Source organism: Solea senegalensis, linkage group LG11 (assembly GCF_019176455.1).
Source record: "Solea senegalensis isolate Sse05_10M linkage group LG11, IFAPA_SoseM_1, whole genome shotgun sequence".
NCBI classification, from domain to species: Eukaryota; Metazoa; Chordata; class Actinopteri; order Pleuronectiformes; family Soleidae; genus Solea; species Solea senegalensis.
The window spans coordinates 4,736,750-4,754,249 of NC_058031.1; the positions used below are offsets into that span (position 1 = coordinate 4,736,750).

The 17,500-nt window shown below is 44.0% G+C and overlaps 1 protein-coding gene across 1 annotated transcript; it reads right to left on the minus strand.

Annotated features, from left to right (window-relative positions):
• Positions 1 to 203: 203 nt before the first annotated feature.
• On the minus strand, positions 204 to 16,650 carry baz2a (bromodomain adjacent to zinc finger domain, 2A). The gene is made up of 30 exons (XM_044038027.1): positions 16,464 to 16,650; positions 15,116 to 15,239; positions 13,492 to 14,358; positions 10,023 to 11,996; positions 9,105 to 9,380; positions 8,635 to 9,015; positions 8,467 to 8,527; positions 7,963 to 8,071; positions 7,704 to 7,805; positions 7,215 to 7,437; positions 7,052 to 7,113; positions 6,728 to 6,793; positions 6,246 to 6,638; positions 5,903 to 6,157; positions 5,442 to 5,656; positions 5,277 to 5,351; positions 4,989 to 5,160; positions 4,842 to 4,904; positions 4,608 to 4,752; positions 3,913 to 4,517; positions 3,483 to 3,819; positions 3,220 to 3,375; positions 2,939 to 3,099; positions 2,718 to 2,783; positions 2,301 to 2,584; positions 2,092 to 2,227; positions 1,604 to 1,750; positions 1,268 to 1,500; positions 1,042 to 1,185; positions 204 to 672 (listed from the first exon to the last, which is right to left on the minus strand). The coding sequence occupies exons 2-30, from the start codon at positions 15,237 to 15,239 to the stop codon at positions 513 to 515; spliced, it is 7,992 nt and encodes a 2,663-aa protein (XP_043893962.1). The 5' UTR covers positions 16,464 to 16,650; the 3' UTR covers positions 204 to 512.
• Between the last annotated feature and the right edge of the window lie 850 nt (positions 16,651 to 17,500).

The window sequence follows — 17,500 nt, forward strand, 5'->3', positions numbered from 1 at the left end:
TGTGATCAGTCCCTTAGCTTCGGTACGAGTCTGAGAGCCAAAATACCCGGGGGCCTGAGACCGTGTCATTACCCGCAGCAGGGCTTGACCAAAGGCTTTGCAACGACAGAGGTTTGTGACACGACATGACTAGAAGAACGCAAATGGGGGATATGAGGTGCTGAGGTGAGGATGAGGACACAACAGGAGGGAGGGAGGGAGGGAGGGAGAGAGGAAGGGAGGAAGGCAATGTGACGAGAGGCATGTTCTCCCTCTCTGTGACAGGGAATGGTACAAGTTCAAGCCGGTTTAGCTGTGGGCCCGGAAAAAGATTCAGCCAGTGGAGGCAACAATAACAGACAAATAGCCAAAAATCTATACATAAATACCTATACATGAGAGAATACACATGGGCTGGAAGAACCTCCCGACAGTCTTAGCAGTAACAGAGAGAGAGAGACAGAGAGAGTGACCGGGACTGTAAAAGCACCAACAATCTACAGCCACACCACTGAGGAGAACGCCGTAGGCACCTATTTGTCCTTATTCGAGTAGAACTCCGCCCAGCGGCTCTCAAAGAAGCGCCTCATGGAGTGTCCGGCCGTGCCCACCTCCGACGTGTCCTCATTGAACAGCTCACAGTTGTTGAAGACCAGCTGAGCGTCGGCAGCAAACTCCTCACAGCTGGAGTACCTGAGGCCAGGAAACGAGAGAGAGGGCCGGTGTTAAAAGCAGCACAGACAAGTCATTCCATCTGGCGTTTCTGCTGTTGCATTTGTATGTACCTTTGGGATAAACTCTCCGTTCTCTATGTATTTATGTATATTTGCACTTCCTCCATGTTTGCTATTGTAGGCATGCAAAGTGCCTTCACTGGTCTTAGGGTAAGGGTTGGATGCGACAGGAAAGGGAAAGTTTTGTAGCATATCTTTTTCTGATCAACAGTGTCACAGCTTTCCAGGTAGAAAATCCAATACTATTTATCAGGCAATAAACGCTCAACTACTGTCCATGAGAGAGATTGAAAAAATAAAACACAGTGAAATTACAATCTCCTCTTACCCTCCCTGTAGCAGTCTCTCTCTCATGGTGAGGAAGTCCATGGGGTTCTTGATGATGCGGCGGTATCCTGGCACCAGTCGTGGGTTCACAGGTTCAAGGAACGGCCAGGCGTCTGCATGAGCTTCCATCTCCATTAGAATGATCCTAAACATACATAAAAATACAAGATTAATTCTGTTGTTTTAAAATAATATGACCCTTCTGCTGTGACAGAAGAAAAACTCACTCGCAGAAGGTGAGGTCCGGCTGGTTGCGGGTCATCATGCGGCGGCGCTTCGCGTTGGTGCCACCTCCTTCTCCGGAGTAGCGAGAAGACGAGGGTGAGGCGGTCTCCTTGTTTCGCGTCGCCATGCCAGAACTACGCCGCGCTGTCGTTTCATCTTCAGAGCTCTCGTCTTCGTACTTTCTCTTCTTCACCCTGGTCCTTGTTTTCGACAATCGCTGCAACTCACCCTCCTCCTGAATGAGACAGATGTACAGATACACATATATGGACACATATATCAAGTTTTGTTCACTTTGAAATTGCTTCTTAATTGAACCTCACAAGACCAGATCTTACCCTGGCAACGCATGTCGGACAAAACCAGTCTCCCTCTGGCACCTGAGTGAGTTTGGGCCTCAGGCAATACATGTGGCAGCCACGATCGCAGCCATCACACAGCAACAGGCAGTCGTCATTGTCTCCCTTCCTGCAAACCTGGCACGTCTAATAAAAGAAAGAGCAAAGACATCCTTATTGTAAAAGAAAATCATCATTATCAAAAACAAAAGATAATGAGAAAAGCACTTTAGCTATTAAGAAAAACCCTGAGTAAGAAATGTATCCTACGACCCAAAAATGTTTTTGATGAAAATTAGTTTTAATTATGCAATGAATTAGGTGCACAGGTTTGACAGGTTGTAGAGGGAAAAGCATAGGTGAAAAATATGAAATTAATGATGAATGGGAACAGAACAGAGCCATCATTAATGTGATCAGTAACATGACAAAACGGCTGCTGTGCTCAGGGCCCACAACACCCGAGTCGAGCAACAATTGTTACTCACCACTTTGGTGACTGATCTTTCCCAGGCGATTGCTTTCTCCAGCTGAAGCAAACACAAACAGAGCTGTGGAGCACTACGACAGCGATCCAGAGCCTGACGCCAAGTTCGTAGGCGGGAGGTGATTTCACTTTCCAGACTAGAAAAGAGGAAAAATGTTAACATTTCATCTAAAAAGAGAACTAATGACAGACTATTTCTTTTCTACCCACCTAATGACATCCATTGGATGCTCTTCTCCTGGCGTCGGGGTGAGAGGAGCGAGGCGCATCACCTCAGCTGGGTTCCACAGCGGCTCCTTCAGGTAGCGCCGCTCGATGTTTCGCTCGAGGTTGGCCAGCCGCAGCATGGCCAGGTCCAGGGGGTGTGTGGCGATACGAGGCAGGCCAGACCACTCCTTCTTAGTTCGCACAATCCAGTCATCGCGCGGGTCAGCGTCGTGTTCGTAGTACTGGAGATCATCCCGATTGGAGTCTGGATCTGGGATTGTGTATGGCTTAAAAGGGAGCGGAGGAAAGTCAGGATGAGGTTATAAATCTCTAACAGCAAACACAATGACACAGGTATTACATTTCATTTATTTTCCAAGTTCTCCCAAGAAATGATTAACTTTTTTAATTAACAGTTACCTGAAATTCTGCCATTGGTGTCTCGGTGTTCGAGTCAGCATCAGTGATCACATTCTGTGGTGGTGCCTTCAGAAAACACAGGCATGGATGTACATGTGACTTGTGGATATCTTGACTAAGCAAAAATAAAAGATCCTACTTTCTCAAAAACATGTGATGTTATTTTCTTGCGATTGTGGCCCTTGTGATTAAGATGATGCAGAACAGGTGTGATTTCTCACCTTCAGATGTAGGTCAGCTGCAATAACTCGCTGCTCCAGGTCCTCAACCCACTGCAGGGCGCTGATGTCAGTCTCCATGGCCTTCTCTTGCACTTGCCACGGTTGCTGTAGAGCCTCCATTAGAACTTCTTTGTCCTCTACCTTCAACTCAAATACTGGGTCTAACCATAAACAACACAGAAATAGTTGTGAGGACAAATACGGGAAACATGCAGATGAAGATCTCCGGACATACAGAGAATCACTTATTTAGATGTCAAACAACAAGAAACAACACTCACCGTCAATAGATTTGGTGCACAGCTCAGCTAAACTCTCCATATGCTTTGCTAAATGCTTATGGAGGACCCTCTCTCTGATGCCTCTTGGATGGAGGGCCTGTAAGGTACTGTATAGTTCTTCTGGATCCTTGATCCACCACCAACCACGCACCATTGCTGGAAAATAAAATTATGACTTACACAACATGACAAAAATAAATCTCTTTTGTACTCCAGAGCCCTGAAACTAGCTCTGAACTGTCTAATAGTTAACCACTACTCACTTGCTGGAATGGGCTTGACCACAAGCTGAGTGAAAAACTGCTGCTCAAGCTCCTGGAACACAGAGTTGGGGGGGCGGCCACGGCGTTTGGCTGCAGCTCCTCGTGGTCCCCTTCGTGCAGGACTGCTGCCTCTGCTGCCTCTCCTCCGCCTGCGAACTGGCCTGGCAGGGGTAGTGGGAGCGACTGCAGCAGGGGGAATGGGAGCTGGATAAGGCTGAGAGAGTGGGGGTGGAGAACTGACAGAAACTTCAGGAGCGGTTGTTGTAAGGGGAACATCCTGCGGTGTTGCTGGAACCACAGGTTCAGCAGGAGCAGCACCAGGCAAGAGTGGATCCGGCTGAAGGGTAAGACAAATTCATTAATGAGGTAACAGTTCAACACAAATTTATTCAATATTTAGAAATATATGTGTTTATTGTGGTGGTCAAACCTGTATGGGTAGAGCAGCAAGTGCAGGGTGGAGTTTAGGGGGTGAGCTGGGTGAGGCGGTCATCTGGGGCTCAGCGAGGGAGTTATCATCACATGGTTGTTTAGGAAGCAGGTTGAACCACTGTCCCTGTTTCTCTGCCATCTCCTTAACACTCTCATCTGGTCGATTCCCCTCGGGGGCTTCCCCTGCTGCTGCTGAACAGGTGCCATTTGCCAGCGTTTCCTGCGATTGGCTGAGCCAGTTCAGGAAAGCAGACTGTGTGAGGTCTTGTGTGCAGAGTGTCGGTGATCCCGGCCCGTCTTCACCTCCAGACCTGGCGCTACTTCGACGCCGTCGACGGATCTTTGCCGTGCGGAGGTGGAGCTCCACTTCTGGTTTGATTTTTCGGGGGCGACCTCGTCCTCTTGGCCTGCTCATGAGGGATGCAGTGCCAGGGAGAGGGTCCTCCTCTGGAGACAAGGTCTGTGCAGGGGCAGCAGAGGAAGGAGAAGAAGGCAAGGATGGCAGAGTAGGGGGGGGAGTGGTAGGCACAGGAACCTCTTCTACTTTGGGCTCCTTTTTGAGAAAGGTGACAGGCACCTCAGCTATGAGGACATCTCCTGAAGCTACAAGATGAAATGTGAAAAAAAGGTAAATTAAAAAAGGAAATGTCATTGATTTGTTCAGTTTAAAAGACTATTTAATTTCAAACTCACTCAAAAGTTCCTCTGGCCCTTCAACTAGAACTCCTCCGAGGTGAGGGAAAGCCAAGTATCTGCGCTGGTAACGGTCCTGGCCTAACAATACGGTCCGCATGGAATGAGACGACTGTAGCAGCTTTTTACGGAAAAATACTTGTCGCTATGGAGATGCAAAGAAGAGAAAGAATGTGTTAATATAAAGGCAACATAAGCATAAAAAACAATGTGTCAGCATAGCATCGGCCTTACCTTGGTTAGCTTATCTATCTGCCTTTCAAGCTCTGGAACGCTGGCATTAGTAGGACTCTCACTCTGTAGCAGGAAAAATTTAACACATAGAATTATTGTGTTATCATTATAAAAAGCAAACAAATAAACACTAGACCAGATACATACATCAATGGGTTTTGGCTCCTCTTTACGTCCACGCCGGTTGCCTCTCTCCATGGCCACACCACCCTCCTCCAAACTGATCTCCTCCTCTGCCACTCTGGCACTGCGTCGCCTCTCCTCAAAACACAGCTCTTCCTCTGAGCGTCCAGTACGACGCGCCAACGCCGCCTTCAGCCTGACAGACAGGAAACATTCACAATCAGCAAAATGGCCTGTGTTTTCAGCATTGAAAAATTGTGAGCGATATATTTATTTTTATATTTTCTGTATGAGGAGAGGTTATCATCTTACTTTCGCAACTTCCCCTCAATGATCCACTTATTCTTCCTATAGGTGGCCATGTTTTCCAGTGTGTTGTCAATGTCACTGAAATAATACAAAAAAAAAAATACATACATTATAATATAGTACCAATGTGAAAAATACTTTTTTTTAGCATATAGATCTTGGCCTAACCTCGTCACAATGGTGCTACCGTTAAGCTCATCCACCAGGAAACCCAGGATGGCTGCCTTGGTGTCAGGGGGCAGAGCATGAAAGGTTTTGGTCCGCAGTGTGTTGCACACCTCCGTCTCATAACCGTTAGATTCCAAAAAGATGCGGAGTGCTTCCGAAACTGTGCTGCGGGTCAGCTCTAAATCAGCCAGCTTTTCTCCAAGGATCTTCACTGACTAAAGGTTAGAAAAGCAAGAAGAAAACAGTTAAAGGCTACATTATTCTTTGAAAACTCTCAGAGTACAGAGCACTTTGTGGATTTGCATTAAGCTGGTCAGAGGATGGGGATTAATGTAGGAATTAAGTCAAGGATGACTCTGAGGCACTGTTTAAAAATGTTTAAATCCATCTAATATAACTTCATGGTCATGTTAACTCTTTTAAATTGCACAAAAGTGTTTGTTTCAGCTCTAAACTCACACCTGATAATACGTTGGAAGGCCTGGGTCATGGAGCGCAGCCTCCACAAGCTTTATCAGAAGGTCTTGCACTTCTCCTTGACTATCGCCCAGGCCCAGGAGGCCTTCCTGTAAGGTAGCAAGGCTGGGGATGTCCTTGGGTATATTGAGGCCGATCACCTTTCCATAGCCATGAAGGAACTCAACCACAGTCAGGCAGTGTGCAAAAGCAGTACCGGAAAGAACCACACCAGGAATACGGGACAGCTCCGGTAATAGCTAGGTGGAGACAAAGCTCAGAGGTTATGATCAAGCTGACAAATCCTGTGCAGTCAGACAAGATATCAACAGATTGGGTTAAACTTACTTTATGGTCAGTGAGACACATGTCCTCTGTGGGCTTCTTTAGCTCTTCCGCGATCAACTGCTGCCTCTTTCGTTCCTCCAGACGTCTCTGGGCCTGAGCTCTCCTCTCTGCGGCTCTCTTCGCTGACAGGGCAGCCCGAGCTGCCGCCTCTGCCTCAGCCTGAGCTTTAGCCATAGCCTTTGCTTTGCTCCGAGCACCCAACACCCTCTTACCCTGGGCTATCCTCTCCTCGTCTGTCTGCTGTACTGGTGGAGGAGCCTCAACCTTGACTGACCTTCTGCGGCCTGGCTTCTTCGGCTCAGCAGCAGACACCGATGTTGGCTGTGTGACCTGTGGAGCCGTCGGGTCAGTCGGTTCAGCCTTTGCCTGTAGGCTCTTCGCTGCTTGCTCAAGCTGAGAACAAAATGCAGAGAAGAAACAAGTGGTTAGAAAAAGGTGGTCCTCAGGACACTGCAGATAAATCATCGTATTTTTATCTTTACCTTGGCTCTCTTTTTTTCCTCTTTCATTTTTTTAATCTTGGCATCCTCCCTTTTCTTTATTCTTGCCTGAAACAAAAGCAATAAAATCAGTATTATCATATATAATAACAGTTTCCTAACCCCCAGGCCAGGGTCTGGTCTGCAAAACATTCTTACTATGGTTTATTCAGTATATCTTAACATAACATTAGATGTAGTTTACAGCTCTGTAGCGCCCCCTCTCCCCCACCGATCAGTCAGGAACATATCGAGTGCAGTCCTGTCCTTTTGGGACCCCTGCCATAACAGGTCATATGCACTACACAGAAAGTCTGGACTGCATACCTTTCTCTTCATTTTCTTTTTGATTTTTGCAAGTTTCTCCTTTTCCTCTTCTGAAAGTGCCTCTATTAAAGGAAATGCAAAAGAGTTAGCTAGATACACAGAGCTTGAGGTTGCATAACACACCCTGATACATGCATTGCTCCATTGCCCAGAACCCACTCACCCTTAGCCTCAAGTCGGTTCAACAGCTTCGCGTCAACTTTGCTGAGGAGGTCAATCATCTTGGTTTTGGGAGGTCTACCAGGGCGACGGGGCTCTCCTCCCCTCACACCACGAACTCTGCGGGGTTTCTCTTTATCAGGGTTTGGAGGTCGACCTCGCCGGCCAGTGATGGCCATGATCATGGAGGGAACCTCCTCATTAGCCAAGAGGACCCAGTTCATACCCTGTGACACAGTGGAGAACAATGATTCACTATAACGTCTTCCACTTGTCTTTTTAATTGGTTTAACTGCACAGTAGTTCTCATTAGTGGTCGTTAATTAAAAATAATATACCAACCATCAATGAATCAGGCTCTATGATAGTGACACGTAATATCATTCACAGCCATCTTGCGGTCAGTGATTTTCTTTGTTTGTGAATGTAGTGTGGATCAGACAATGTCAAGAAAGTCACTGTATGATAAAAAATGAGCAAAAGAAATACACACCTCAGGAGTTTCTCTCTCTTCATAGAAGTCCCCTACAGGCATGCGTGGGCTAAAGCTGAAATGTTCTCTGCTCACCACGCTGTCCGTGTGTCTCTTCAAGTACTGAACAAAGCAATGAGGAGATGACAGAAGACAAGACAGAGATTAAGAAAAATAGTCATTGTCTCAGCAACCCAGATACCATTTGTTGTATGCGTCATGAAATCAAATGCGCACATTTCAGTCCATTATGATAACCTTGATGTTTTTTGTAATTTACCTTAGCTATTTCAGGGAACTGCTTCATCCTTCTTCCACACGGTGTGTAATACCAAGTTTCACCCTTCATGCGATTATCAGTTTTCTTCACTCGAATCTCCCTCTTCCACCTATGGTTTAGAGTGTTTACCATTACATTCCTGTCATAATATATTTTTTGGACACAAAAGTATGGTCAAGATCCAAGAGCTATAATACAGTAGATGTGGATTGTACTACTACTACTACTACTACTACTAATGTAGTAGTAGTAGTACAATGCACACATTTTGCAAACTTTAATTAAAAAAGGATTTTTGGGACCTTGGACAAAATCTGAAAAGGACCCGACCTCTCATTAGATCCTATAGGAGGACAATTTGGTGATGCAAAATATGATTCATAGTATCTCCATAATTAATCTGTGCTATCACAGACCTGTACATCTTTAATTGAAATTAACTCTTCGACAAAAAGACTGGTTTCCTTACTGAATTATAGTTCATTGCAGTTATAGTATAATTACCCGTGCAACAATGGGAACTGGACCTGATCTTCTGTCGCAACCCTTCGTCTGTTAGATTCACCTGGAAAAATGTACACAACCAGACTTTGTTTGAGACTATTAACCTTTGGCATCATGTTTCAACTAAACACCATCAGATGATGTGCCCTTCCTAACAGTCTTTATTACCTGTAGTTGAGCTGTCGTCATCATTTTCCTCAGCATCATCAGCCGTTGTTGTTTCAGCATCTTGTTTAGGTGTTTTAACCACATCGCCATCTTGGTCTTGTTTCTTGACTCTTTTCACCTTTTTCAGTTTCTCTCCTGCTGTGTTAACAGCTGAAGCAGCGTTGGCCAAAACAGCTTCAATCGTGGCTGTAATTGAATCAACCTCTCCTGTCTGAGACCCAGCGTCTCCAGATACTTCTGATGTTTCTTTTGCATCCACTTCAAGGACCTTTTTCCTCTTTCTGCCAGCGGACCTTTGCTCTTTAATGCCTCCGCGTTCAAGCTTGATTTTCTCCACTTTAGGGGTTCGAGTCCGAGGTTTTCGCTGGGCCTCCTCTGGAACTTGTAAAAAGAAGGGGGAAAAACAATTACCTTAAACAAAATGAAACATTTCTAAATCAAACGTTTGTTGAAACTGTAATGTCAAATACCTGGGCTTTTAATCCATATTGTCTTTGGAGTTCGAGGTTTTCGTGGTTTTCCTGGTGTTGCAAGATGTCCTCTTGAAGCCGAGACAATCTGATCTGTTACAGGTTGAAGTGGGTGTACAGCAGGGCTCTGTACTGGGGTACTGAAAGCGATGAAGTTCTCATCTCTCATGTTGAAACTTGGCAGAGTCATGGACTCATCAACAGTGGTTTTAATTTTTATCCGTCCAGCCAAGTCTGGGGTATCGTGTCCTCTGGTCTCCCACTCTGCTTCAGGTACTAATTTAAGATGAAACAATGACATTAGATTGTGTTAGCATAAATTACACTTAATTGGTAAAATAATTTGAATAAAAGATAGGAAGACCAAGAACTCAAAAGGAAAGAAAAAGAGACAAGAGAAATGTGGAGATACATAATTCGTCATACATTCATCTTAGTAAAGACAAAACTCATGTTAGACTCACTGCTTTCGCATGAAACAAAATTGTTAACCATTAGAGAAATAAATCATATCTTTATCGGTGTTAAAATTGGGACTGTGGCGACAAATAAATTCAAGATTGGGTGACACTGTGTAGAAATGCATCCAAGGATTCCACTTAGGGTTGTGAGAGTGCAGGTGCTCTCTCATCCTCTTCTTAAAACATGCTTCACTGCCCCCATGTCACTTACAACCGTGTTGTGAGTGACATGGGAAGGACCGCTGACTGAGGACTCCGCTATCCTTTTCTCAGATGCAAACACAAGCAAAGCTTTATAGCATCAGTATAATGGTAATGTGTAATTTAATACTGCATATGAAAATGTATCTGTATAATTTTAAAACTCGGTATACCACCCAGCCCTAATCTTAGTTACTATTTACAGCTTGTCAAATCACTAGATAGTATTTGCATGACCAGGAACGTTAAACTCTACCTTGATGGCCACTATGAGATTTGGACCCATCACTTGCATCGACAGAGTGCTCTTCCATCAGTGCGCTGCTGTTCAGAGAAGATTCCAGCATGGATGCCCCCATAACATGGCAAATGTTCCTGGTCTCTTCTGCCTCAGATGTTTCCTCTCCTCTGGTGGAATCTAACATGTCATCTCTGGACTCTTTCAGAGAGAAACTGCTGTCTCTAGTGGTGTCAAATGCAGTAGATGGTTCTTCCTCAGCATATGAAGTGCTGTCAAACTGAGAAGTCTCACTTCTCAGGTGAAAGCTGTTGTCAAAGTGAGTGGAGTCATCTATGCAGGAGCTGTCACCTTCTAAAAGAGACGTTTTTTCAAAAACAGGGCTGACTTCAATCTTAGAAGGGGTGTCATGTGATAAATTGCCATCAGATTGAGAAGCAGCATGTTGGGAGTTATCAAAACTATCTTCAGTCAGATGTTCTACCCTCGTGCTGTGAAGCTGTGGGGACTTTCTGAATGGAGTTTGCCCCAACATGGAGTTTTCTGTTTCTGAGATATCAATAACCGTACTTTGCATTTGATTCTTTTTAACATCCTTCGATTTACTCTTGGCAGTTTGATCAGAAGCAACTGTGGTCTGCAAAGACTTTCCAGAAAGATCAGAGAAGGATTTGTGACAGAAGACGTCAGATTTAGGAGTCTCAGCTGTTTCCACCTTCTGTGGTGTCTTGGAGTTTGAATCAAGCCGAGGGAGGTATTCTTCTGCTTTTTCATTTCTCTTATTACCCAGCACTTTCTCATTATGACCATGGTACTCTGACTTGGGAGACAACTGTACACAAGGAGTGGTATTAGGTGGATGCTGCTCAGAGTCAGAACCTTGGACCATTCTAGAGGACGTACCCATTGTAGGAGGCAAAGAAACAAAGGCAGGAGGGGTGGGCACAAGTGCAGTCCTGGAGGCTTGAGTGGTTAGAAGAGGTAGGGTAGGCAGAGGTTGGACTGTAGAGCTTTCATGGGATACTGCAGAGGCAGTGGGAATACCAGTGTCAACAGCTGGAGGAGTGTGTGTCTGGTGATGGTATGTGGGCACAGGTGCACATGGTTTATTTACAACAGAAGGTGCAACAGATACAGACATGGAAGTTGCAGATGGGGATGGCGATGGACCCGGACCAGCTGATGAATAATTTGCCCGCACTGATGTTATGGTAGATATCAATTTAGGAGGACCTGGCTTGTCATGCCGAGCTCCAGATGTTTTGGGAAAGCGAGACATGTAAGACCCTTGAACCATCTGCTGAAGAGACGAGATGGGAGCAGAAGTTGAGATAGCTGTACTAGGTCCAGAAGCTACAGGAGGCAATGCTGAAAGACGGGTCATTGACTCCGAAGGAGAAGAGACCAAAGGTACAGAGGAGAGTGTGGCAGGACTAGACTCATTATTACTCGAAGCTAGAGGTGTAGACAATTTTTGAAAGGAAGAGGACCTTGCTGACAGATTTTTGGTTCCAGCAGGTGCTACTTCAGTTTCAACAGAAGGGAGAGTTTTAAGGCCTTGCACAATTACAGGAGGAGACGGAACAGAGGACACACTGGGGGATGCTGAGATTTGTGACTGAGTAGATTCCTCACAAGGGGATGAAACAGTCGGGGTTCCAGGTGCAGATGTGGGAGATCCAGAGACAGTTGGGGCTGCAGAGGCCTTGGTTAATGATGTCGACACAACTGCAGGGGATGAAGACATGGAGAGCTGAGATGACGGGCATGGTGGAGATGGATTAACTTCTGCATCTTTGACAGGAGAGGCCAGCTCTGGACACTGAGCTGCTGTCTGGTCAGACTTCTGTCCATGATCATTCACAGGTCCCACATGAGCCGCAGCTGTTTTGGATGAGTAACTGTCAATTTTGGGTAGCTTTTGGGCAACAGGTGCCCTTTCGCTGCCATTAAAGCTTGCATCAACCTCTTTGACAGCTTCCGTTGTGTGCCCTGAAAGACAATCAACAAAACAGCAACACGGACTATTGTTATTCACAATAGACACAGATATTTAAAGTGGAAAGGAAAACACTTACAGACAAAAACATTTAAAGAAAAACCCATTACGCACAATACAAGACAAAACTAACAAAAGATTTAAAGGGGATTCGAACAGCAGCATTTGTCTACTTACAATAGAATTATTTATGTGAATCTGTAGGCTTGCTGTCCCAAAAACCACAAGTCAGCTCAGTCAACTGAGTTACTGTATTGAGTCAAGCACTAAGATTTGTCCTTCATAATCAACTTTGTCTTGACATATAACATCTTTACAACACAGTCTATTTAAGGTCATCATCTATAACAGACGTAGTTGTTTATTTTCTAGTCATAAACATCGGGAGACATTAAAAATCTTTTCACTCATTAATCGGTGGATACATCAAAAGCTATGCCAGCGTTCACAAACTCTTAGGGTTAAAGTGGGCAAATGAAACACAAAAGAACTCAAACTTACACTTTAAGCAAGCAACAAAAACAATTCTTACTGCAACACTTAAATAAAGCCTCTTTTTAATTTACTGTAATGAATGAACGCACAGCTCAAGCTCAAAAAGGACTGAGTCACTGCACCTGAGTCTACCCAAGAAAAAACAGTAAATTCATAATTACTTTTAATACAGAAATGCTACGTTTTATAGATTAAAAGTTTTCATTCAGCATTGACTATCCCTCGCACTACTCCCTCAGCGACAACTGATTTTTCTTGCTTGCACACATTGAAGCAAACAGTCACACACTGACATCAGCTGGTCTAACAATGGTACTACATCTCTATTAGGCACTGACAGGTAGATCAGCACCATTCATTCATTGGCATCAACTAGTAATTAAATTTGTTCAGTAATACAACCTTTTTTCCAATATATTAATTATTTAAAATGTGATTAGATTGTGATGGGGAGTTATGTGCCCATTATGATACTAAATCATAATGGGTACATGACTCCATTATGTCCTCATTACACGAAAGAGCACATCTCTTCATTTTAGAGTTTCGAACCAGGAAACGTTTAGCGGGACTGCTTCAAAATTGACAGCAATCATTAAATAAATGTCAACAACAATTGTTTGTCAATCATTCTACTCTGATTAAAGTGATGAGCATAGACTGCTCACCAAAAATACTGCCAGCAAGGTTGTAAGCACTTAGCTGCTTTTAGCTGAATAACAAAACGTACTTCAACAACTGTGCACAGATGCCACGTGAAACTCTAATGCAACCAGGAAGAGTGCAATGTCAAGTTCAACCAAAGAGGAAGAAGAAAAACCTAACTATCAAGATTCATGAGGAAATAAATGCTGCAATATCAAAATGTAATCAACTACCTAAATCATTTAAGACATGTCAGTAATAGTAATTTATTTCTACAGAAAGTGGACTGAGAAGATCAAATAAGCATAAACATTGCTTTCCCCGGAAAACAAAGTGTAAACTGGTCACCTTGAATGACAGAAGACATTTTGTCATCTCTGTTGTGGCTCTTGGGTGATCCACTATCCTGCACCTCTGATGGTGACATCACTGTTGCAGAGGACATACCCACAGGCAGAGGGCTGCCAGTGCCTGCTCTGCCTAAACTGGGGTTTTGAGGGCTGCCACGTGGAGGGGTAAAACTCTGGCCTGCTGGGGGCATCAAGTGAGTCTGGCCTTGAGGCTGCGACTGTTGTGGTTGCTGTTGCTGCTGAGGGGGAGACGACATGGCCGGGTGCTGGGGCTGATGCTGGTAGAAGGGCATCCCATTAGGCATCATGCCATAATGCTGTGGTTGCTGGTGGTGTTGGTGTGGGCTGCGATGTGACTGGAGGTGTTGCTGTGATGGTTGATGGGGTGTGGGCTGTAAGGACTGCTGCTGCTGGTGATGTGGTGACGATGTAATACCAGGGTGTGCTGAACTCTGGTAGGTGCCATATACACTGTGGGAATTATAACCCATCTGCTGTTGGCCTGGGTTACTCCTGTTCCAGTACTGACTCCCAGTAAGAGGCATGTTTGGTGGACCTGCCACAGGGGGCTGATGAGAGCTTTCAATACCCCCATTAAGCTGGTACTGTCCAGGACCCTGGAAGTGGTGCTGTGACTGAGGCTGCGCCATCCCAGGTGTAGGCTGCTTCTGATGCATTCCATGACCTGGAGATGTGCCCATGGCTGGACCATACTGAGGGTGCCCTCCCCACAGGTAGTCATATCCAATGCTACTCTGGTGGTGGTTGCTCATGTGGGGGTAAGGAGCTGTTGGTGGGTGGGAACTGGGCACACCAGACCCGAGTACAGTAGTGGTGCCATTCACATTAATCTCGCCATTCATATCTATCAAACATAAGAACATACATTTAGTTAAAAATTTTACAATTACAATGACAAAACAATGAGATTGTTGATAATGATTGCAGGATATATGGAAAGTCACATCAAATAATTTACATGCCATATGGTGGGAGGAAGTAAGTGTAGCTCCATGAACTTAAATATGACTACATACAGAGTACTACGCATACGTTTAAAAAAACACACTAATTCCACTCAGGATAAGTCTGCTGTCCACGCTACCAAGCATTTTCAAGTCCTGAAAAAACAAATAAGTAGGACAACACTGCTACAATTAGTCCCTGACTGGTTCCTATGGGCCATAACTTAAGCATCAGCTGTGCAGCTCATTTTTTTGTTTCACAACAGAAATCATGCGCACTCCAATGACCATGTGATACAGCATATGTTTTCAGGTGTGCAAGTATGGACACAGATTATTATTTCTGATATGGCAGTAAAATGCTTGATGGTGGCTCATTGGCATATCTCATTGTGGCTTTCAATTCCCGGCTCCGTCAGTCTACATTCCAATGTGTCCTTGGGCAAGACACTTAACCTCATGTTGTTCTTGGCAGCTGTGTGAATGGGTATGAGAGCTGTACTGTATGGATGGGTGGGTGAGAATGGGTGAATGACAAAGCTGTAGTGAAGACTAGAGTACTATTATGTAAATACAGGCCATTTACCATAGAACAGATTAAGTAAAACTCATTTAATCCACAGGCAGATGCTGGTCGAAGGTACAAAAAATACTTACTCTTCCCCTGCTGAGGAAAACTCATGGAGGACCCGTTAGTATAAAGAGAATCCCCTGAGGAGAGTTTCAGTCCTGAGTTTGGTGAAGAGTGGGTGCCATAGTTAAAATGATTATTTGACTCCATCTAAAAAACAAAAAGAGTAGAAATAAACACAAAACATGAACTCTAATACTCAGTTTTTATGGCTGTTAATTCAGGTGCATATGCACTGTATCACCACCATATGGGTCATACGTCTGTTATTTAATTCATTTCTCTTTTTTCCCCTTCCAGTTTTGGAAAATAGTCGACGTTACGTAAGACGTAAGATTTCCTCAATGAAATACCAATCATAAATCATTTTTGCCAACCGCAGCTTGTTGTAACAGACGGCACCATTTCGTTCCAACAACAACCGTCAAAATGTCGCAGCCAGAAGCAGCAGAAGACGCCAGGCCCGAGCGAGCCGTAATCGACAAGCGGAATATTACGATAGTCGCTCATCATTAGCGCTGATGAGGCACTGCTAACATGGGCTCAGCCTCCTCACTCTGATATTAAAAATGGTATGACCGAGCAGATGCGTCCGTACCCATGAGCCGGCGGCCTAACAATGGAGGGATTAGCGAGAATATGTCACAGTCACGCCGAGGCCCGAGGAGCTATTACCACATCACTTCATTATCATCTCAAAATAAAGTAGCCATATCAATGGATACGCGAGTTCCGAATTCAACCAGGAAGGCCGACACAAAAACGGGCACCGCGTTAGCAAAGCCACGCTAACTGTGCTCTAAATACATTTCACTTTAAAGCGCTGCTGCTCCAATGAGCTAGCAGCTTAAGTAAAAACTAACCCGATAACAGGTTTGACGAGTGGGTTACTTCAACGTAACACACAAAATAAATATATAATACCAGCCTCACTTCCAAGGTTATTTAGCTAAAGCATCACAATAGAAGCTAACCAACGCACGCTAGCCAGGTGGCTAACTGGTAGCATCCTTAATGTTTACCGGAGTCAGTACGGCTGCTTACGCTGCGATGTTAGCTCATAGCCGGACAGCAGGTACCGCAACCACACTGGTTTAGATCCATGGTGTCTCCATCGGCAACGAGGAGCGCCCCGAGTGAAAACAAATATGAACCGGTTCAGATGGGGTGACTAACTATAAGTCCGTTGTTAACAGATGGAGGCGTGCTCCCTCTTTTGTTCACGGGCTAACGTAAGCTAGCAGCCAGATGAAGTTACATTGTTTACGCTGCACGCGCACAGACAATTTTTTTGCAGAACATCATCCTCCCACACTGTCGCTACCAACCACCATCAAAAGTTTCCCCTGCTATTTCACTTAAAAGCTGGCCAACCTTTCAGTCCATGGGGGTGTTGGACGGCGCAGATGTTTCTAAACTCTTCGCCTTGGACAGATGTGCGGGTAAAGATGCGACAGCGATAAATAATAAACAACTATTAACCCAACCGTTGGGTTTTAAATTAGCAAACATGGCTGGTGTGGTCCGGTGCAGCCATGATCACAGAGCTGAGCGAGCGGTGTAAAGGTCCCAACAATAACCACACACATCCGGTCACCTTTCCTCGTCACACTTCACAGCAAAACAACAACAACAACAACAACAACAACAATAGTACAACTCAGAATACTTTATTAACTTTAACTCAGAATTCATTTAATTTAAAAGACAAAAATACTCACCCCACGTGCAATATACTGTACTTTTACACAGTGTAATATACATTTATAATATATCATGTAAATATCAAGCCCATATTGTATATATACTGGTAACTGTCTATAATTGTAACTTTTTAAACTGTGGGAATAATAAATCTTATCTTATAATACTAGCAAATACAGACACATTCAGAAAAGTACAAATATAAATGTGACATTCACAGTGCATGAAAATTGAATTCACAAATTAGGTCAAAGTAACTGTCAACCAAACTAAAATTAAAAGTGCAATCTTACTTAGTGGAAAGAAATTGAACAGCCTAGAATTTATCTCAAATACCTCAAAATGTAACCTTTATTTTCATGATAACTACTCAGCCACTTTACATGGGATTCTTCTACAAATAATGTCTTTTACAAATTAAATGTATGTGTACATAAACCCAATTTGGTGCATAATGTTAGTTAATGTATCAATAATTATAACTGTGCTAATGATTATTGTATGTATTATCCAGTTGACTGTAGTTGTGATTGATTGTAGTTGTGATTGACTTTAATTGACTAAATTTAATTAGTATCACTTTCCCTGGAAACGGAAAAGACAAATATTCCACTTTCTGTTAAACACTAATTAAACAAAATTGAGTGTTTGTTGTTTTAAGATCAAATAAAAAAATAAAGCAGGATTTAATTACACGCAATTAAATT